A 23775-nucleotide genomic window follows, 5' to 3' on the forward strand; every position below is an offset into this window, starting at 1 on the left:
CTATCCCATGCCGAGGTAGAAGTAATTAAACCGTGTCTAAAATTTATGCTGTCTGGCTCCGATGTTGAGACAGTAAATGAACAAAGATTTTAGGCGTGATTTTTACAGAAAAGATCTCATCGGACCCACATATAGGGTAAATATAAAAAAAACTGGCACTACTAACGGGGCTACTTTACCAACACAAATATCGTCTCCCGAGATATGTCATTTCTTCTGTATAACGGGATGTTTCTGTACCCCATAAATTATTGCATTCTGGTTTGGGGCACAAATACGGGAAATATGAAGAAGCTAAGCAGACTCGAAAGAATAGCTATTCGGATGATTACCCACTCGCCACATGGCTTTCCGATACAGCCATTACTTGACAAACTGAATTTATTGCACATCGAAAATACGTATAACTACAACCTGTGGAAAACAATAATAAAATAATCTAAATAGAACAAAAATAGACTTGTTAACCTCGGCGTACTTCAAAAACTTCCTACAGACGAGAGCACGCGAAATGCAGAGTATTGCGAAGTGCACTATTACCGCACTAACCACAAGGGAGAATTACTTCAGTACCACTGACCTAGTTGAACATTTACTTAAAAGTAATATTGATATTTTGAGAATGAAGGTAAAAGAAATTAAGGATTTATTTCGGTAGTTAGATCTGATTGGCACTACAGTAATATTGCACTGCGTTTCTCGCTTATTTTTTTGCCGCGACTACTTATATTTGTAGTCTTCTCGATATCTTACTCTGCTTTTAATTTGAATGTGTATATGTACATATGTATATGCATAAATATATGTGCATGTGTGTATTTCTAGCATATATATACTTCCTGTTTCCTCTTACCTGTTCTTGCAGGTTAGAATACCTTTTGCAACGCAAATTTACACTCTGCATTTCGCATTAATTTGAACATGTGCCTAACTTTGCAATCTACAGTTTCTGTTTTTGTTGTAAAATTCTTTGTTATATAATTTTTGTTGTATTTTTTTTTGTCTTGCGTCATCTGCTGTATCCAGGAGAGGGGAGAGGGCCATTCAAGCTGTTTATAAAGCTTTTTCCTCTCCTCCACTACCATGATGGAAATAAAGTTCACTTCAGCTCTTCCATACGACGTTTCTTAAAGGCTATGTGAAGCACTCTTAGGCAATCAGTCAGATAGCGACACTCTATTCTCAACATAGAGTTACTGTTCTGTTAGATGACTCACTACGACCTTAAAACTTACTCCCTCAGAGAGCAGAGCTTCTTGTACATCTTGGAGAGGATGTCGGCCAGTTGCAGCAGAGAGATTCCTAGCCACATACTCACGTGACCAGAGAAGTACGTGATGAGGTCTGAGCCCTGCACGAAAAAAGGTATGTATGCAATACACTTCTCTCCTCCCTTTAGTAAACGGTGATCAATGGGTCTACAAAAAGCAAAATAGCACAGCAGCTCGAGGTACTGCAAGATCTTCGGTGATTCGTACATGCTGGATTTCACGCAACAAAGGCGAAGACAAAAAAAAAAAAAAACAAGTCATTGCTACACAACTTCAGGAGTCTACGCGGCGAAAGATCCTGTAACAAGTTCGGGTGCGTGGCTTTTATGGCTACTGAATAATACCAGTAATACAAATTCAGTGGTCACTGAAGTCTTGCAGGGAAAAATTAAGCTCAGTGAGCAGGTCGTTCTGTGCAGCCCTGACTACAATATACTCCAGCATCAGGGGGTGCCACCCCACAAAGCGTGGAATCGCAGCAAGACAAAAAGACGACCAATTTAGTAAACGCATATTTGTTTCAGGACTCCGAAAACTAATAACAAACGCGCGAAACAAAAAGGACGAAGCATGCGAGAAAAAGCTTGTCAACAATTCTCTAGCATGCATCTCTGGGGCGCTATTTCCGATGCCCTAAACGTGCGGACTTTAGTCAGTCCAGCAGGTAAGATAATAAACGCTTGCGTGGGCACACTTTGTCCACCACCGTGACGGTATGTCATCGCTAAGGTGTTCCTTGCCGGATTACATGGATGACAAGTTGAGACAGGATGACTGTCTTGACTCTACTTTCCCGCGTACATGTGGTACGTGCACTGTCACAATTTGTCACGGGTGAATGGAACGGGATCGCAATTGCTTCATTGCTATAAGCAATGGGTACGCTTGCGGACATTCACCGGCACTGCAATAGTAGACAAAAGGCATGGCGTACCCGCTTGGTGACTGAGGGAATACCACAGACTATAAAGAAAGGGAATAATAAAGATTTGGTTTGTGGTAGTGGTCTCATTCTCAAGGTATAGACAGGGAAGAGCGAAAAGCACGGACGAAGAAGAGGCACGTAAACAGGACGGTTGACGAGCAGCTTCCTCTGAAGGCGAAACTCCAGAATGCCACTTAGAGCGATGATATTCATGGAGATGACTTCGGCACAGTGCCTAACTTGGTTAGGACTAGAAATATGTTGCAACCGAACTTTAGTTTGATGTAGTCGGTTCATGCAATAATTTATAAGACTTTTCGCTTACTGAAGAACCAAGAATCTCTGTCGAAATTTAGCGTTAAGGCTACAAGTTGTCCACCTCGAACAAAAAAACGGAGTCGTTTCATCGCGGCGAACATTCACTGTGAATGTTGCCCCCAGAAAACGCGTGTCAGTGCTGCACAATATATTTCGCAAAGTAATGCACAATGACACACGCATGCGCGCTGAGGTTGCACGCTCTCTACCGGGCTTCATTTGCGGCATGATAAAGGGCCCTGAATATTAGAACGACAGAAAGCTGAGCTAGTTGATAAGGATTCACTATGCAAAAAAGAAGAAGTGAGGCGTCCAGACAGGACACAAGAGCAGAGAATTGGACAACACGAACGCCGACTATCAACTGAAGGGAGCACTGAGGTGAAAAAAGAAAGAAGACACAGAACTCATCTGCTCATGCTCAGGAACGGTAACAGCACGTGTCAGTCGAGTATACGTGCCGGTCTACGCGAGACATAACTGTTAAGGCACCTAATCTCTTCCTTATGTAAAGCAATCGAAGGCAGACTCAGGCGCGCACCTCCACCATTATAGATATGCCATGCCTCTACCATAAGACGCGTATCTTCAGTGTTATGCCTGTGCAATATCGCGGATTCATCTAAGTCTGGCGTGCAGTTACAATCTCGGCAATGTAGCAAAAGATTAGTAGGTGATCCACCGGTTAACGACCTTTTATGTTCCATTAGCCCCTGATTGATACACCGTCCCGTTTGTCCTACGTAGAACTGGCCACAGCTAAGGGGAATTTTATAACCCCCCCCCCCCCCCCATACGACAGTCAGTAAAACTGTTGTTCTTATTGTGCTTCACTGGACAAGTATCTGTTCGTTTTCTGCCTTTTACCCGCTCCTTTTTTCTCTGCACGGCAGAGCATATCTTACCTAGCTTATTCGGAACAGTGAAAGCAATATTAACATCATATCTACTTGCAACTTTTTTAAGGCTGTGTGACACTGAATGAATATACGGAATAGCCACTACTATTTTTTGCTATTACTGCTTTCTGTAATCACGTCCGTCCCTCTCGAAACCGACTTCTTTAGGCGCTCAGCCACAGTGGCCACTGCTACACTAGCGTAACATGCTTCTAATAGGCGCCAGACCTGCGCATTAGAACTAGCGCTCATTTTGTGCATGCAGGATCTGGTGAGGGAAGACTTAAGGCACGACATGGCAATTCCGTTTTTTACTACTTTGGAATGCTTGGATTGAAAATTTAGCAACGGCTTCGAAGATCTTGGGGAGTACTACAAAAACATGATTTTGTTCGAAGATCAAGGAAATGTCAAGAAACAGAATTACGTGTCGCTGAGGAAATTCTTTGGTAAACTTTAATCATCCTCTATAAAGTTTAAGTTGCTCACTTACTGAGGTAGCAGCGGAATTGAATTCTTCCCTGTTGCATAAAATCAGGTAATCGTCAACGTAACGAAATATCTTGATAACGCTATCACCTAAGGCTTTCTCTAAGCAGTTGTCAACCTTACTAAGGTAAATATTGCTAAGAATAGGGGCAAGCTTTTAGACAATACAAATGCCTGATTTCTGCATAAAAACGCCATCTCTCCATCCAGTCAGCGTCGACTTCAAGTACATTGAAAGAATTTCCAGAAAAACTCCCGTGGAAACACCGCATCTGTCAATAAAAACCGACTCTTGCACTTGTTCTTTAATGCACTCATTTACGGAATTTAGTAACCCGTCATGCGGCAAAGAATAATACAGGTCTTCGATATCCACACTAAAAGCTCTACAATCAGCAGGATTTTCCTCTCTCAAATACTGAACTAGTTCCTGAGAATTACGTAAGCAAAAGGGGTCTGAATAAACTAGTGAAGCTAAGCAGTTCTGTAGGTAACTAGCCACACAGACCTGCCACGTTCCTTTCTCTGACTCTATAGCACGAAAAGGAATTTCTTTTTTATGGTTCTTGGCCGAGAAAAACCGTTCTGAGGTGAGGGATTTAGCTTTCTTGACATTACAGACAACCCTATCAATAATATGTCTTGACAAGAGGTCAACCGCACGTTGCATAACTACCGAAAGGCTTGAGTTTTACTGGCTATAAATTCTTTTCTATGGGTGAAATCGCTTTTTCTGAAAACATGTCATCTGTCATAATTACGAAATAACCTTCCTTGTGAGATATTACTGGTCTAAGTTTATGCTCCACAAGATAATCAACTAGAAGTCGGACAGGGTCAGATGTCTTAAAATGATAATTTTATTGTTGAATGTTCTATGGTTAAAGTCCTATGGTTATCACTTACGATGGCTTCTCCAAGAACCAGTACGTTATTTGACGGGGAATTATTAGAAAGGTGTTTCCTCTTCCTTTGTTGAAGCTCCGGAAATTTCATGCTCCATACGAAGTGAGCGTGCTGCACGGCTAACTTATTCCAATCGGCGTAGGGGCGGTTCCAATGGCGACCGTCTCCCAGGGCCGCACAACGGACGCTTAGACACTCCTGGTAGAACCTTCATTGGCGCCGTGATTCAGCGGAAAGAATAGCTCCAATCCTCCTGGCATGCCCAGTTGATGGTTGAAGGAAGCCGCATATCTTTTGAACTTCCAATCGGACGACACGATTACGACTAAAACACGACATGGTTCTAGCGCGGAACATACATATCGCAATTAAGGAAGCTAACGAAGCAGGATTGTGCAGATCAGTAGGGGAACATGGAAAACGGCTCAGAGTACTAGAAATTAAGCTTAGTACGACAGAAAGCTGAGCTAGTTGCTAAGGATCCATTATGCAAAAAAAGAAGTGAGGCGTGCAGACAGGACACAAGAATAGAGAAGTGGACAACATGAACGCCGACTATCATCTGAAGGGAGCACTGAGTAGAAAAAAGAAAGAAGACACAAAACACATCTGCGCAAGCTCAGGAATGGTAACAGCACGTGTCAGTTGGGTACACGTGCCGGTCTACGCGAGACATAACTGTTAAGGCACCTAATCTCTTCCAGAGATTAGGTGCCTTAACAGCAATCGAAGGCTGACTAAGGCGCGCAGCTCGACCATTATAGATATGCCATGCCTCTACCATAAGACGCGTATCTTCATTGTTATGCCTGTGCAATATCGCCCATTCATCTAACTGGCGTGCAGTTACAATCTCGGCAATGTAGCGAAAGATTAGAAGGTGATCCACCTGTTAACGACCTTTTATGTTCCATTAGCCTTTGATTGATACACCGTCCCGTCCGGCTTACGTAGAACTGGCCACAGCTAAGGGGAATTTTATAAACCATACCCATTCGACCGTCAGTAAAATTGTAGTTTTTATTGTGCTTCACTGAACAAATATGTGTTCGTTTTTTGCGGTGATAGCGTTATCAAGATATTTTGTTACGTTGACGATTACCTGATTTTTTTGCAATAGGGAAGAATTCTATTCCACTGCTACCTCAGTAAGTGATCAACTTAAACTTTATGGGGGAGGATTCAAGTTTGCCAAGGAATTTCCTCAGCAACGCGTAATTCAGTTTCCTGACATTTCCTTGATCTTCGAACAAAATAATGTTTGTTGGGAGTACTCCCCAAGATCATCGAAGCCGTTGCTAAACATTCAATCCAAGCATTCCAAAGTAGTAAAACACGGAATTGCCATGTCGTGCCTTAAGTCTTCCCTGATCATATTCTGCATGCACAAAATGAACGCCAGTTCTAATGCGCAGGTCTGGCGCCTATTAGAAGCATGTTACGCTAGTGTAGCAGTGGCCGCTGTGGCTGAGCGCCTAAAGAAGTCGGTTTCGAGAGGGACGGACGTGATTACAGAAAGCAGTAATAGCAAAAAAAGAGTAGTGGCTATTCCGTATATTCATTCAGTGTCGCACAGGCATAAAAAAGTTGCAAGTAGATATGATGCTAATGTTGCTTTCCCTGCTCCCAATAAGCTAGGTAACATATGCGCTGCCGTACAGAGAGAAAAGGAGCTGGTAAAAGGAAAAAAAACGAGCAGATATTTGTCCAGTGAAGCACAATAAGAAAAACAGTTTTATTGGCTGTCGTATGGGTGTGATTTATAAAATTCCCCTTAGCTGTGGCCAGTTCTACGTAGGGCAAACGGGACGGTGTATCAATCAGAGGCTAATGGAACATAAAAGGTTTTAACCTGTGGATCACCTTCTAATTGTTCGCTACATTGCCGGGATTGTAACTGCACGCCAGGGTTAGATGAATTCGCGATATTGTACAGTCATAAGAATGAAGACACACGTCTTATGGTAGAGGCATGGCATATCTATAATGGCAGAGGTGTGTGCGTGAGTGAGCCTTCGATTACTTTACATAACGAAGAGATTAAGTGCCTTAACAGTTATCTCTCATGTAGACCGGCACGTGTACCCGACTGACATGTGGTGTTACCATTCCTGAGCATGCGCAGATGAGTGTTGTGTCTTCTTTCTTTTTTCTCCTCAGTGCTCCCTTCAATTAATAGTCGGCGTTCGTGTTGTACACTTCTCTACTCTTGTGTCCTCTCTGCACGTCTCCCTTCTTGTTTTTTGCATAATGGGCCCTGAATAACCCCTCGGGCTTGGTGAAAACCACATTCTGCGGATACTGTACGCTACGGTGAACATCTCAGCCAAAATATGCGGTCGTGTGCGCTGCTTGGACCTCACAAGCAGAGCGCGAGGTCATCATTTTCTGAAACGATCTATTTTAAAGGAAGCGTCGTCGTCACGATTTTCTGCCGAAGTATTTCGTCTGGTAGCAGATTCTCATACGCAGCTGCAATTGCCCATAGCTGCCATTAATTAAAAAGAGCGTTTATATCAGTGCACGTTTTCCTGGTTTGACGCAGTTTAATAAACAAGCAGAAGTACACATATGTGTTTCGAATTGCAGTAAGAATTACGTAATTTCTGCAGGTAAGACTATTGTGCTATCGCCAACTATCGTCTGCTAAACCTCCGTCGCAACCGCCTTTGTAGGTGTGAAATGATGGCCACACTGCTTATCAGTGTCGTAGCCGTCGGGTCACGCTATTTCGAATTAGTTTTTTACCATTGAACTAGCCTGAAACTACGCAAAACTTAAGTGTCCGACGCTACGTACGTTTTCCAGCGAGCACTGACTCCTCGCCGCTTCTGCGTGGGCGCCTTGGCAGACTTCGCGTCGTATTGAGTAATAGCACAAAATGCGCAATTTGATGTGGCCACTATTCGCCGCTGAATGTGGTGTAGGGCAAAGCTGGTCCGCACTACGTGGCATGGCCAGACTGGTGCGCATGTGCGCGGACGCGCATTCGAGCCATGTCGTACACGTAGTCAGTCGCCACACTTGCATGTGGCTGCGTCTGCAGGCTAGCGTAAATACAGCGGCAACCGCGGGGTGCCCGATAACTCCGCTCACTCCTTCACTGCCGCTCGGTGAGGACCAGAGTGCGTCTTGATTGCAATCTGTGGGCGATGTGACTTGAGGCCCGAACACCAACACCTGTCGAACAAGTCTTCTGCTCCCCGACGTGCACGCCCTCGAGGTGTGTCGCGGTCATTTTTGATGTTCATTACATTAGAAATCCTTTCAACGAGGGTCCCCACTGTGGCGCCAATCGCTTATTTGATGTGCACGCTGCCCAATTAGTCGCACGGGCGAACACGAACTTTGTTTGACTCTCAGAAGTAGAATGATTGTCGTAGAGATAAGCACGAAAAAGAAAATGTGCTAGTGCTGCTCATGTCACTCGGTGCGAGAATAGCCGCGCGTAAATATCTAGCACACTGTAGCACAGCAAAGAGATGACACACTGTGAACTCAACCGTAAGCCGTAGGATAGCGTCTAAGTTTGGCGCATCGTAGATGACAAAGTCAGAAGTAGTGGCACCTGTGTGAACATACAAAACTAAATTTGAACTGCGTGCCATCTTGACATCCAGAAGGTGGAGCGTTGTGGACACTCCAGCTCCGCAGTAGCCTCTGCAGTGCAAACCTTTGAAAAAGGACCGGGACCACCGCGAAGGGGATCACTGGCGATCTTTGATTCCCAATAACTCAACCACTGCTGAACTAATTGAAGTTCACTTTGCAGCAAAGTATTTCAGAAAGGGCATTTTTTATGTCAAATGTATTTCTCGTCTTCTCTAAAGAGTCGTGCAGCCGTCCCCTTTAAACAGCGGAATAGAGCATAAGTCCTGCAACAGTGTCTCTTTAGAAAAATATTACACGAAGTCTGAACACTCGAGACACCTTTTTCTGGGTGGAACGAAGCACACGAATTATACAGAGGACAGAGAGAAGCGCATAGGCAGCGTGTGTCGTGTTCTTTTCGTGGTGTCTCATTCTTGCGCTGTTTAATAGACTGTTTAATAAGCCTGAGAAGAGTTTTTATTTTGAAGTACGCCTTTTCATTGCCCATCTCAAAAACGAAAGCTTTAGATATCCGTGTTTCTTTGCAACATCTGCACAGTATGCAGAGCATACCCTTTTTAATTCAGGTTCAAAATACGCTAATGCATTTCAAGCTTGTGGCCAACAATGAACACTTGTGTTTTGACTACTAGGTTCGCTGGGAAAGCAAAGGCAGAGCTGCACTCAGAAACACGGACAACCAAAGGCCACATGAACAGGACGGGCTCATACTTTCAACTATACATCAGAAAACAGAAACAGGTGCGATATCAATCAATCTTTCTGACATGTCCCACGAATGTTCATGAAGACGAAAGAAAGAAGACATACTCACAGCTATCGATAGACAATATCTTAAACCCTGTTGTCAGAACTAATTCTCGTGTGCAAAATGCTTAACATCTAAGAGTTCAAATAAAAAAATAAACAAAGTGTGTCATTGTTAGACTATGTAAAAAGCCAGCCTCATACGGGAATTCGATTCAGTTTCCTGCTCAATAATAGACCGAGTTACAGTACTGAAATTTCTTGGTGTACAACAAATGCTTAGATTGGTCTATGCACGGAAACGTGCAAATGGGTCTGAAGTGTTGGTATTATTTGTAAATTTCAAAGCTTGATTCCAGTGTGGTTAAAGAAACAGCTGTACGTATTATACATTCGTGCAATCACACATTCATTACTGTGTACTTGTGTTGGGAACCACCACACAGGCTAAGATATAAATTATCTCCTCGAAAAACTGTCCTGCGTATTATCGAAGGCCAATCATACCAAAGATTAATTAAACGGGTTCAATATTTAAAAAACAAAGATATTCAATATTGCTGACACATTGAAAATAATATGGCTACTTCAATGAACAACAACGGAATATCTGGTACTTCTCGTTTCGTAAATAAATACCTCCGGAGAGATCATTGTCACAACTAGCCAGAAGTGTTTTAAAGAAAGGACAAGCCGCGCAGCAACTGCAGTGCCTAGAACCTAGACTGCCTAATACTAGATTTCCGAAATAAAATTCTATTGCAATGCCAATTACCCAGAAAAACACTTCAGGCCGCACCTTGAAAGAAATTCGTAATGGCGCATAGGCAAGCAATTATCAATTGTTTATCATCTTTACTCATTTGATTTTTAAGGACAATCAACTCGGCAGTAGGCCCACAGGCCACCGCGCAACAGCTGCTGGACTATGCAGCCTGAAGGGCAGTGGATGAGTACGCAGGCTGGGGCAGCTGGCGGAGGTGGCAAACGCGGAGGCTGTCGGATTCGATCAGATGCTGAAGGAACAAAATAGGCAGATACGTTCAACTCGCCCAGGTTGTCACTTTTAATAGCGGAGCTGTTTAAGCTTTTAGTTACATCGTGTAGCGTTACCAGAAGACTCAGCCCAGCTGTTTGCCGCCTCGCGTTGCCTAGCAAACACCTGCGAAAGCACCGAGTCACGTAAGCTCCTCGCACCCCACGCGTGTAGTGTGGAGTCGTGAGGTCACAGGCGAGTAAAAGCTCGGAACAGTCGACACGATGACACACCTCTCGCCTCCTCTTCTCCGTTCGTACGTGCTGCTGGCATGAGAGGACCGAAGCAACTCTCGACGCTCGAAGAAGATGCGGCTTACCAGGAAGAGTGCCGTCCTGCCAAGCGAGAAGCGATGCATCGACCCCAAGCTGATCCGGAACACCGCGCCGAAGCTGTGGCTGAGAAGAGGCGACACCGCGTCGAGGATCCCAATTTTCAGTCGAGGGTACGCGAGAATCAGCGCCTGAATGCTCGACGTCGCCGAGAAAGCGATCCCGGCCTGCGACTACTCGAAAACTTCCAGCGTCAAGCTCACCGAAACAACAACTTAGCAAAACCTAGCATAACATCGCAAAACCCAGAAACGACTTAGCCAAGCTTACCAACCACTCAGCAAAATCTAGCATGATATCGCCAAACCTACAAACTTAGGCAAGCAACGTAAAAGCTAGGTGACCACAAGCTCCGCTATTGACTGCAGCCTTGCACCACTAGTGCAAGCTGCGCACGCTTTTTAAGCGGGGATTAGTGCGCATGGTATTGTAAGTTACAGCCAGATTATTTATGACGTGTATCTGTATTGATTGGGCTCAAGTGCTCATTCGCTCGCGCACTTTTATAAATCCCTTTAAGGTGTTCTGTACAAAGCTTTCTCCCCCGCAGGGGCGTCTGCGTCAGCAGGCGTTTGGTGTGTTGCGACACCACGTACCCGAGCACACGAGGGTTGTACCCTCCCGCCTGTAGCCGTGCGCGGCTTAGCCGTGTCTGGGGAAAGGGGGATCCTGGAGGTTGAGTCGATGCTGGGTGTTTGAACCTTTAAGGCCCCCCGGCGGAGGCAACACACCTCTTTGACTTCTGCTTCACATAGACGGCACCCCCGGACTGACCCACCCGAGGGAAATCGGCAGTTGCCTTTTCCTGTCGTCCTCTCCAATCTTCGTCTATCTCTCTCGCCTTTTTTCATCTTTCCTGTCTTCTCATCACTTCTACTCACTTCCTAGTTTCCCGGCGGCAAGGGTCAACCTTGTGTGGCTAGCCAGCCTTGGTTATGCTGTATTTGGTTATAGCAGCAATGTACGGCTGGCGTTGTCAGGGTTTCTCTAGCAGCAACTTCTGTCACATCCCCCTGTTGGGCTCCATGGTGGGTGGTCGGCATCACGGCCGAAAACACAACTGTACCTATGCAAAACGCGTTTCCTAAACTCCCTGATCGCCCTCAGAAACGAGGGCGCACCGAAGAAGTCTTTCAGTTTTTCGAACGGCAAGTCCACAATTTTCCTCGTTTTCACGTCATCCACTCAGAAAAACCAGCTAAACAAGTGCGAACAATCTCACCGTTCTTTGTATCGAAGACTCTTACCGAAGTGTTTGGTCCAGGATATAAGGCTTCGAGGATGGCTAGCGGTGACCTTCTCTTGGAGCTCCGCGATCAGAAGCAATTTGAGAAACTGCCTAAACTAGTATCATATGGAGAGACCCAAGTAGTAGTAACCTCGCACCGCACGATGAATACCTCCCGCGGCGTTGTCTCGGACGATGATTTGCTGGAGCTCACTGAGGCTGAGCTCTTTGAGGGCTTCAGAGAGCAGAATGTTATAAATGTCAAAATTAAAATGAGACGTGATGGCAAAGAAATACAGACCAAACACTTGATAATCACCTTCAGTTCGAGTGTCCTGCCCGAGTCAATCGATGCCAGGTACATCAAGCTCCGTGTCAGGCCGTACGTGCCCAATTCTCTTAGATTCTTTAAGTGCCGAAGGTTTGGCCACAGTTCACAGAACTGTCGAGGCCGGTTGACATGTGCCAAGTACAGTGACAATGAACATCTCTCCGAAACGTGCAAGAACACTCCACATTGTGTCAACTGTGATGGTGAGGTTTCCCTTCGTTTCGATAAGTTCAAAGTTGATGACAGGCCGTACGTATGGGACGCAACGCGCAATCGCAGAATAGAGTTGACCAAATCATCTGCGCCTGCCCAACCTGAAACGTCCTCTCATCGACCCACACGTGCGAACACGCGTAAGCTAGATAACAAATGACGGGAATCCGTCAAGACGCTACGGCTTGTCTCGTTGAACGCACGCAGTGTACTGAATAAGATCCAGAGCCTTGAAGATATAATTCTGACCTATCAACCACACGTCCTAGTGGTAACTGAAACCTGGCTGCATTCCGATGTGCAAAATTCAGAAATAATGCCTCCTTCGTACACGCTTATCCTTAAGGACAGAGGATCAAGGGGTGGCGGAGTTGAAATTGCAATAAAGAATAACATTAAATTCACACGCTTAAACGGCATCAATGATCATGAAAGCATATGGTGCAAAATAAATTTTTTTGGAAAAACTATATTACTAGGAGGGGTCTATCGACCTCCGAATGCTCCTCAGGAATACTTAGATTCCTTATATGATTATTTGCTGCAAAATACAAATTCGCGTTCCAACATCCTTATAACACGAGATTTTAGCCTTCCAGGAATTAACTGGTGCAGCCTTTCTCATGACGGCAAAGATTCCAAAAATGCTTAATCATTACTACTAACTGCGTTTACGTTTTCGTTAACCCAGTTGGTTTTGGATGCTACAAGAATTTCCACCTCTGCTGTACTTGACCTTGCGTTTGCAAGTAGCTCGCTTCCAGACTGCTCAGTCAGTGTCAAGGACGGTATATCCGATCATCAGTTACTTGTTCTTGAGTGTCCTATTTCGGGCTTGCGATCGTATGTTAAACCTTCTGACACATTTGTAAGAGACTATACGCATGCTGATGATGACGGAATTATTAGTTGTATGGAATCTTTATTCCCTTCCTTTAATGAGACAAATGACGTTAATGTGCTGTGGTCAAAGTTTAAAGACATAGTCATGCACTGTGAAAGCACCTACGTGCCTTTAAAGAAAAAGCGCATCAACAGGGAGTACCCGTGGATGGATCGTAATCTGATACATCTGAAAGGCAAAATAAAACGCTCTCGAAAACGTGGTGACACGAAACAACTTGCAAGTATAGTACGTACTTTCAAAGATAAAGTGCGCGCTGCAAAAGATCAGTTCTGTTCTTCCACTTTAACTTCTTTCATGTCGGAGCAACCAAGGAAATTCTGGCAATATTTATCTAAAGATAAAAGCGGCATCACAGAGATCAGAACATCTGGCACAAGCATTGACGATCCTTTGACCATTGCTAATGAATTTAACGCCTTTTTTCAATCGGTGTTTACCATAACCGCATCGCACGCGCACTTGCAACCTTACACGCTTCGTAATCCGATGCCCGAAGTAGATTTAAGCAAAAACGGCATCCTTAGTCTTTTGCGTAATCTAGACATAAAAAGTCATCAGGTCCTGACAAAATATCTAATGCTTTCCTCAACAGATACGCAATCTGGGTAGCAGAGTACTTATATGTAATATATAAAACATCGTTAGAATCCTGTGTGATACCAGATGACTGGCGCCTTGCAAGGATAGTTCCGAGTCACAAATCTGGATCCCCTTAAGAACTAAATAATTACAGACCAGTTTCCTCAACATCCACAACTTGTAAACTGCTAGAACACATTTTATTTAAAGCGATTATAACACATTTAGAGAATAATCATTTACTTCATGCAAATCAACATGGATTTAGGGCTCGTTTATCCACAATAACACAGTTAGCTGAGATAACGGATGATTTTATGAATGGGTTGAATATGAGGGGTCAAATCGATGCAGTGTTTTTGAACTTTTCCAAAGCGTTCGATGTAGTTCCGCATGCCGATTTAGTAACTAAACTGCTCTCAATGGGCATTGAACGCAATATCATCCATTGGATAGAATCTTATTTGTCCTCAAGAAAACAATACGTTGCTGTTAAAGACTGAGTTTCTGGTACACTGGAAGTGCACTCAGGGGTGCCACAGGGGTCAGTTCTCGGTCCCTTGTTGTTCTTAGTTTATATCAATGACATCTATTTATCTGTTCAATCGCCTGTGAAGATCTGGTTGTTTGCGGACGCTTGTGTTATTTATACTAGTGTAAACCATCACTCCGACCAAGTAAGACTTAATGACGCGTTGCACTCAATTAACTTATGGTGTGAAACATGGGGACTGAAGCTAAACACTTTGAAGACGGCAGCTATTACATTTACCAACAAGAAAGAACCCTTCGATTTTGCTTATGTTATTAATAATTCTTATATACATAAAACCCAGCGAGTGAAGTATTTAGGTGTTACAGTCACAAGCAATTTAAGTTGGGAACCCCATATAGAAAACGTTTGCAGCAATGCGCTAAAAAAGCTGGCATTTTTGAGACGGAAATTGCGCCGTACTTCTTCGACCGTTAAGTTAACAGCATACAAAGCTCTTGTGATACCAAAATTAGAATATGCGGATTTGATCTGGCGCCCTCATCAAAAATATTTAATCAAGAAAATAGAAAGGGTGCAAAATTTAGCTTTGCGGTTTATATACTCCACATACTTGCGTTTTTCTAGCGTGTCCGTTCTTCGCGACAGGCCGAAATTGAAAAAACTAGCTCATCGCAGAATTGTATCTCGCATCAAATTTTTATATCAGCTGTACCATGGTGACTACAAAATAGCGCGTGAATGTTATTTACCTGAGCCCCCCATGCGCTCTGCTCGTACAAACCACAACAAAACAATTAAGCAACCATTTAGTAACCTTAACATCCATCAATATTCTCTTTTTCCCCATGCAATTTCACTATGGAATAAATTACCCGAAGAAGTAGTTAACGCTAATACAACAGAATCGTTCGTTCAGCTTTCAAATAACCTTTTCTTTGATCTCAAAATGGCCGCAATGAAAGCAGTTTCTTTTGCGTTACGCTTTTTCATTGTTATTTTGTTTACGTATGGCACTGTTGTGTGTTCATGTTTATTCCTGTTACGTATAGTGTTACAATGATGTATGTACATGTTTTGTTGTGTTCTTAATTGCTAATTGGCAGTTGTAATTTACGTTGTTGTATGTACCCACTCCTGCTTGGGCCCGAATAGGGCCTGCAGTATTTGTAAATAAATAAATAAAAATACTGCACATTGTGTCAACTGTGATGGTGAGCATGCCGCATACTCGCGGTCCTGCCCGTCTTGGAAAAGAGAAAAAGAAATTGTGACAATCAAAGTCAAAGAAAACATATCTTTCAAGGAGGCACGTAGGCGGGTGTCATACCTGCCTAAGAGGAGCTTTGCCGATGTGACGCGTCAGGCGCAGCGACACAACGCCTTCCGGCGGCTGTCCGACCCACAAGCAGTGAGTCGTCAGTTAAGCTACCTGCCCCCGCGGCGGTTCCAGCTAGCGCTGCTCCGTCACCCCAGCAGACGGGGCCATCTACTTCCGGGCAGGTGACCTCGAAGGTCTCGTCCAACGTGCCGAGGCCTTCACGTCAAGCAAAGCGCTCGGAAGAGCGCGTGTCCAGCGCCTTGCTAGAGGCGATGGACACAACCACCAGCAAGACGGCGCCACCAGCGCCTAAGGAGCGGCGAGGATCTCTCGATCACTCTAAAAGAGATAAAACTCCCGTCACGGCGCCTGCAAAGCGCCGATGAACTAACCTTTCATTTCCTTTCCAGAACACACAGTATCCAACTCTATCAAAATGGATACAAAAATTATGCAATGGAATGTGAGAGGTCTCATCCACAATCTTGACGACGTAACAGAACTCCTACACAAACTTAATCCAAAGTACTGTGTGTTCAGGAAACGCACTTGAAAGCTACACAGACCAATTTTCTCCAGTCACACATTATTTTTCGTAAAGATAGTGACGAGGTCAACACCTCATCCGGCGGTGTAGCGATAATTTTCCATAAAACTGTTGCTTGCCAACGCTTGCCGCTTCGGACGTCCCTCGAGGCCGTTGCGGTTAGCGCAATTCTTTTAGAGCGCAGCTCTTTGGCGTCCGTTCCTGGGTTTCGCGTCGTCGTCGGCGTCGTCGTCGGCCTCGTAACCAGCTCCGCCCCCCTTTCATCCCCCCAGCGCTAGCAGCGACCGACTGATGCCGCTGGATGCCGCTGTCGCCGCTAGAGAGTCAAGATAACGTGACTGCATAGAACACCGTCGCCGCCATGCAGAAAGAGGAGGAAAGGGTCCCCCCCCCCTGTTCTTGTGTGGCGGATAGGGTGCTCTTCAGTTGCATCAGTCAGTCGCTGCTATCTCTTCCCTCCTCCCTTTATCGTGTTGTCCGCTTGCTGCGCACGCTTCTGCCCCCGTCGTTTGCCGCTGGGTGTACACGCCGCCCCCCTCCCCCCTCTTCCTGCGAGTCTCCGGTTGTCAAAGCGCCGGCTCGAACTTAATTCCTTTCTTCGCTCCTCCTCCAATGCAACCCCTGTGCGGTGGCAATCAGAGAGCCAGATCGGTGGCGGCGGATCTGTATATGTGCACCGCCCGAGCCGAAATTGCCGCTGCCGTTCGCCCTGTGCGGTGGCAATCAGAGAGCCAGATCGGTGGCGGCTTGACATAAAGACAAACAGCAATTTCCTAACACTTATGCGGGAGAACATCCCGTTCCTCTCGCTCGTAACGCGTCCCACGGCTGTGACAACCTCGCGAGGCACTTGTATAGATCTCGTCTTTGAGAATCAAGCATTGGTGTACCAAGTCGAACATATATCAGTCTATTTCTCCGACCACAAAGCTTCCTTCATGACTGTCATGAACTGTTAGTGGAGTCTTTGTTAAAGGAATACGTGTGAAAAATAAAAAAAAATTCTGTGATAGCGCATACATGTGTTGCTCGATTTCTTTGCCTCAATCTATCGAAAAGGTGAAACAGCTTATTTGCTGCGCTCAAATTTCGCATTAGGAAGTAACGTAATCGTCGGTAATTTTTTAATAAGTTAGTAGCCGTCTGCTCTATCTACATACCTCCAAACTATCACATGAGTAAAATTGAATTCCACGAACTTATTAATCAACTTCCAGAGCCATTTCTTATTGTCGGGGACTTTAATGCGCACAGCCGTCTCTGGGGAGATTCCAGGACTGATTCGACGGGTCGACTGATCGAATCCTTTCTTGTTACGTCCGGTGTGTGCCTCTTTAATAGGAAAAAACCCACCTACTACAATGTTGCGCCTAATTCATACTCCTCCATATATTTAGCACTTGGATCTTCCATACCTTTCTCTTACTTAGAATGGAATGTTATCGAAAATCCATTTGGGAGTGACCACTTTCCGATAACTTTAAACTTACTAACACGACACGACACTCGTCCACAGGTACGTCGCTGGAAACTTCACTCCGCTGATTGGAAGCGTTTTAAGAAATCTACTTACTTATCACAAGATTTTATACGCGATTTTAGCATGGATAACGCTGTAACATATTTTGCCGCTTTTATTATTGATGCAGCTGAAAAGTTCATTCCACAAACAAATGGTCACTCATCTAAGAAACGAGTTCCTTGGTGGAATGAAGACTGCAGGGATGCACGAAAAAGAAAAAAATATGGCGTGGGGCAGATTGTTCCAATATCCTACGGCGGAAAATTACACCGCATTTAAACACATCAAGTCGCAAGGAGGGCGCACAAGACGGCAGGCTAGAAGAGCAAGCTGGGAGTTTCCTCTCACGCATCAATTCCTATACCCAGGAGGCTAAAGTATGGGATGGTCTGGGAAGGCTAAAAGTGCAGCAGATCAACCCATTACCTTTGATTGATGAACGAGGAAATAACTTGGAAAAGCAGGCCGATGCCCTTGGATTACATTTTCACGTGTATCAAGTTCCATAAGCTATTCACAAACATTCGTTCAATATAAGCAAATAGCAGAACTTCAGTCAATAAACCGTAAATGCAGACGAAATCTACCGTACAACTGTCCTTTTAATACTGCCGAGCTTAGATCTGCGTTGAGCTCGTGCATGAGTTCTGCACCTGGAGTTGACAAAATCATGTATGACATGATTAAAAACCTACACACTGATACACACATGACACTTCTGGCACTTTTTAACTCTGTTTGGGCTGCTGGATACCTCCCATCCTCATGGAAAGAAGCTTTAGTAGTGCCGGTCTTGAAACAAGGCAAGGACCCATCCGACGTTTCAAGTTACCGTACAATAGCACTGACAAGTTGCTTATGCAAACTGTTCGAGAAAATGATAAATCGTCGTCTTTTACATTTCCTTGAATCGAATAAAATGCTCGACCCTTATCAGTCCGGCTTCAGAGAGGGTAGGTCGACTACTGACCAGCACGTGCGCATTGAGGCAGACATTCGCGACGGCTTTATCCATAAGCAGTTCTTTCTTTCTGTTTTTCTAGACATGGAAAAGGCATATGACACGACTTGGAGATATGGGATATTGCGAGACCTCTCAGAAATGGGTATTCAAGGGAATATGCTTAATGTAATTGAAAGTTACCTACCAAACCGTACATTTCGAGTTAGGCTGGGCAATGCTCAATCCAAGGCATTTACACAAGAAACCGGGGTGCCGCAAGGAGGGGTATTAAGCTGTACCCTTTTTATAATCAAAATGAATTCCTTACGCTTATATATACCGCAGAGTATGTTTTATTCGGTGTACGTAGATGACGTGCAATTGGGTTTCAAGTCATGCAACCTTTCTATATGAGAGCGACATGTCCAGCTTTGCTTGAACCATGTGTTTAAATGGGCAGAGGAGAATGGCTTTAAACTTTATCCTGTTAAAAGCTCATGTGTGCTGTTCACGCGAAAAAAGAGGCTTATATGCAGAGCCCAGCCTAGAACTACATGGACAGCACATACCAGTTGTCACACAACACAATTTTTTCGGAATCATATTAGATTCAAAACTGACCTTCATTCCACAGTTAAATCACCTAATAGAGAAATGTCTAAAAACAATTAACCTTCTTAAACTTTTATCACATAAAACATGGGGCAGCGACAGGAAATGTCTGATGAACGTTTACAAAAGTCTTATACGCACGCGCTTAGACTATGGGGCAATAGTATATCAATCTGCCAGTCCAAGCGCGTTGAAGATGCTTGACCCTGTTCACCACTTAGGTATCCGCTTGGCGACCGGCGCCTTCAGGACAAGTCCTGTAGAGAGTCTCTACGTTGAACCTAATGAGTGGTCGCTTCATCTTCAGAGGTCATACTCTAGTTTCATGTACTTTCTAAAAGTGAACGCAAACCGCGACCATCCCTCTTATGTAAGCATAAACGACGTGGCATCTGCACAGCTCTTTAATAATCGACCTGCAGCAAGAGAACCATTCTCTCTGCGCATTAGAAATCTTGCTGAGGAAATGCAAGTTCCAGTTCTTCAGCAAAACCTAATTGTCCTAGCTAAAACATTGCCGCCATGGCAGTGGAAGCCCATAGAATGCGATACATCATTCGTAGAGGTGACGAAACACGCCCCACAGGCACATATTCGAATGCACTTCTTGGAACTTCAATCGAATGACTCGTGCATAGAGTTTTACACTGGCGCTTCTAAGTCACATGCCGGAGTGTTTTGTGCTGCAATCAGACCATCCTTCTCTGAGTCCGATGGACTGCATCCGGAAACAAGCATGTTCACCGCGGAAGCTTATGCAATTCTATCTGCTGTTAAAGAAATCAAGAAAAAGTTTCACAAAGCCATCATAAACACCGACTCTCTAAGCGTCGTAAAAGCCCTAATGTTCCTCCACAATCATCGAAACCCTGTACTTACTGAGCTTTATTCCGTTATTTGCACATCGTACATGTCTCAGCAGCAAGACATGGTATGCTGGGTACCTGGACACAGGGGCATTGAGGGTAATAAGCTGGCTGACCAAATTGCCACATCAATAGCTTCACAAGATATACATTCTACCACTGCATTACCTGCCTTAGATCTAAAGCCTTTCATCCGAAAGAAACTCAGAAACCACTGGCAGCGCTTATGGGATGCTGAAACAAATAATAAGCTTCACTTGATTAAGCCTAAACTGGGTTATTGGCCCCCCGCAACAAAAACACGACGAACAGAAGTCCTATTCTGTCGTCTTAGAATAGGACACACATATGCCACACACAGTTTCCTGCTAACTGGAAATGAGCCACCATCCTGCGGTAGATGCGGTGAAAGGCTCCACGCCCTCCTGGAATGTCGGGAAGCTGAAACAGAGAGAAAAATACACTTTCCGCTAGCATACCGGCAGCACATCCCCTTTCATCCTGTAATGTTTCTTGGTACAGAACCGTTGTTTGACACCAGAGCAGTCCTAAGCTTCTTAAACGATGTTGTCTTACATGTTGTTAGCCCTACGAATTTGTAGCACATCTTCTCTCCAGAGGATGCCGCTGCGATAATTTATTTTTGTACAGCACATGCCTTCAGGCCCTTCCGTTTCAAGGACTCTCTAAGGCAGTAGTGCGTCTTGCAAACGTTGGCTACATGTATTTTAAAATATGATCAATCTATCACAATGTATCTCTAGTGTTCTTAGTAGTACTCACTAGTCATTGCCATAATTTTATTACATATAGATTTTATGCACATTACAGAGATCGCTTTTAGGCCCCTTTACAGCTACGTCACAATAACTCACGGAACTCATCTACCCACTGCAAACTCATCAACACTGACCTGGCGCTCTTTGGCCATAATTGGCCCTTGCGCCATAAAACAACAAATTCATCGTAATTCATCAAACTGCTTTCTCAGGCCGTCACATAGCGATTTACAATAGATTTGCATGGTTAGTTGTACCAGCACACTGGGATCATCTTTTCTATATCAATTCAACTAATCAACAACACTGACTACTTACAGGCAGAGGCGGCTGTTGTATTTAGAAGGTAGCAAAAAATCGATGCATGGCCATTATCTTCCTTTTTTATTGTTTCTACGCGACTTCCGTCTTCTTCTTCCATATACGACATATGCTCAGCTGATAAGAAAAAAAGCCTATTTCTTACGCAGGGCGTAGCCCGTCACTTTTGAGGGAGTTTTCTTACTGCTCCTTTGTGATGGGCCGGTCTGTTTTTTCTGCAGTGAAGACGCCTCTCGATTTGATTCACTGTTGTGCGCTGGTGTGATCTCTTCTCGTGACGTAGATGGACAGTTAGGAGGCTGCTCAGCCGAAGGCAACGCGCTAACTGGAAGAGACAGGTCGGGCAGCGGTAGAGTCTAATCTAAGAATGAACTTCTTCACAGCTTCTGGGTGGATTGCTTGAAACCTGGAATCATTCCATACTCGACCGTCTTCCAAAAGAAAAGAAGCCGGTCCTTGTTCCTCGATAATCCTGTTGGGGTCTGAAAAGTGCGACGAAATGTTGCGGCGAACTATGGCTTCCTTATGCGGACGTGGTCGCCAATGGCCCATTGTCTCGCTTCAGCTCCGCGATGTCCATTTGTGTAAACCTTTGAAGAAGCTTGTTATGGTCTGACCCGCTGACGCAGCATGTTCATTGGCTGTGCTGGATTTTCATAAAAAGAGTTATCCGGCAGGTGAACGATGTTTATTCGCCTTCGTGGCAGTCATCCATGCAACAAAACGGCGGGTGAAACTCCCGTTGTGGCCTGAGGTGTGAATCGGCAGACGCCCTAGTAATCTATGATGGCGACACGAATATCACGCCTCTCATACACTGCCATCTGGACAACGCATTTCAGAACTCTGTTCAACCTTTCTACAAGGCTTGGGGGTGGTAGACGGACGAGAAACAATGGTGTATACCACGTTCCTAAAGGAAGTCTTAAACTCAGCCGAGCTGAACCGTAGTCCATGGTCGGAAACTATTTGAGTGGGGTAGCCTTCACGAGTAAACACTTGTAGCAGAAAATTCTTGACCGTCATTGTAGAAACTCCTGTTGAAAATTTAACTTCCGGCCATTTGCTGTGATGATGTGTTACTGCAGAATGACAATCGATGGGAGCTTGTTCAAAGGGTCCAATAATATCAATACCAATCTTCGCCCAAGGTTTGCTAGGGGGAGCTACTGGCTGCATCGGTGCGGCAGCTCGCCCGCTGACTTATCACAGGTGTGACAAACAACACAGGTTTTAGCCAGTTCAGCGTGCTCGACCAATCGAGGCCTACTGTAGAACTCTCGTGGTTGACTTTTCGTAAGACTTATATCCGATGGGATTTGTGTGGAACTTCCATCAAACGAAGAGTATGGATACCTCAAACCACTATCCGGTCACCACGGTAAAGTAAGTCGTGCACAATTGACAGTTTTACATGTAGATGAAAACATGACATTATCTCCGATTCTAGATCTTTTTTATGAGGCCAGGATGACAAATTAGCGTCCATAACTTTTGCAATAGCACTGCCAGTTGCACTCGCTACTTGGAGTTCTGTGATCGTTACCATCGGATAAAGAAAGCAAACAAACTTATCTTCAGAATCAAGGGCAAAACGAACGCCAACCAAAAACTAAAAAGAATTAACCAATGTAATATATATATATATATATATATATATATATATATATATATATATATATATATAGAGAGAGAGAGAGAGAGAGAGAGAGAGAGAGAGAGAGAGAGAGAGAGAGAGGGCACGGCAGCTTACCAGCGTTCAACATGTCGAAATCGCCATTACTGCTTCTGCAGGTATTGCCGTGGTTTTTCGCCGTAGTGTCCACAGCGAACAACAGGACTGAACCAGGATTCTTCGATGTGCCGCAACGTGGCAATGACACTGCGGACCGTCTACTTGTTAACGCCCACCCTAAAGGAGTGACCACATCGCTGGACAACCTATAAAAGGCCCAGCCCGGCATCGATTTCCTCAGCGGGCACGGCAGCTTACCAGCGGACAACATGCCTTAATCGCCATTACTGCTTGTGCAGGTCAGTCAGCTGGGCAATTTGCCCGCTTATCGTAGCGACGTTAGGTTTCTGTTGGTCCTGTCGTGCCCTCAAAAGTGTTTTGCTATTTTGTCTGATTGCTGGTCGATGCTCATGTTATTGCTTGTGTCAGGTGACATAGAAGAGAACCCTGGGCCCAAGGCTAATGAAATGTTGCAGGTCATTATCGATAGACTGGAAGGAAGCGACCGCAAGATGGACCGCATAAGAGAGGAAATTGCTGCAGTTAATGCTAAAACTGATAAGTTACAAGAAATTTTGACAATGTTCGAGGAAATGAGCAACAGAATTATTAGATTGGAATCGGTTGTCCAACAGCAAGCATTGAAGTTAATTGACTACGAAAACAGAAGTAGGCGCAACAATATCCTAGTATTTGGAATCAATGAAAGCGCTGCAGAAACAGAAACCAAACTCAGAACAGGTCCTAGACGGTATTTTTGACAATACTTTGGGGGTCCCCGTCAGGACAGTAGAAAGAATTCACCGTATTGGAAAAGCGAAACCGGATAAACCAAGACCAATT

The 23775-nt window shown here is 44.6% G+C and overlaps 1 protein-coding gene across 1 annotated transcript in view; it reads right to left on the bottom strand.

Moving 5' to 3' along the window:
- The window catches only part of LOC142559414 (uncharacterized), a 180871-nt gene that overhangs the window by 27777 nt on the left and 129319 nt on the right, over nt 1–23775 (bottom strand). The window contains exon 6 of the mRNA XM_075671012.1: nt 1236–1351. Coding sequence (XP_075527127.1) covers nt 1236–1351 — 116 coding nt within the window. The remainder of the gene's footprint in view (nt 1–1235; nt 1352–23775) is intronic.

The sequence above is a fragment of the Dermacentor variabilis genome, chromosome 10, assembly GCF_050947875.1.
Source record: "Dermacentor variabilis isolate Ectoservices chromosome 10, ASM5094787v1, whole genome shotgun sequence".
In the NCBI taxonomy this organism is placed as follows: Eukaryota; Metazoa; Arthropoda; class Arachnida; order Ixodida; family Ixodidae; genus Dermacentor; species Dermacentor variabilis.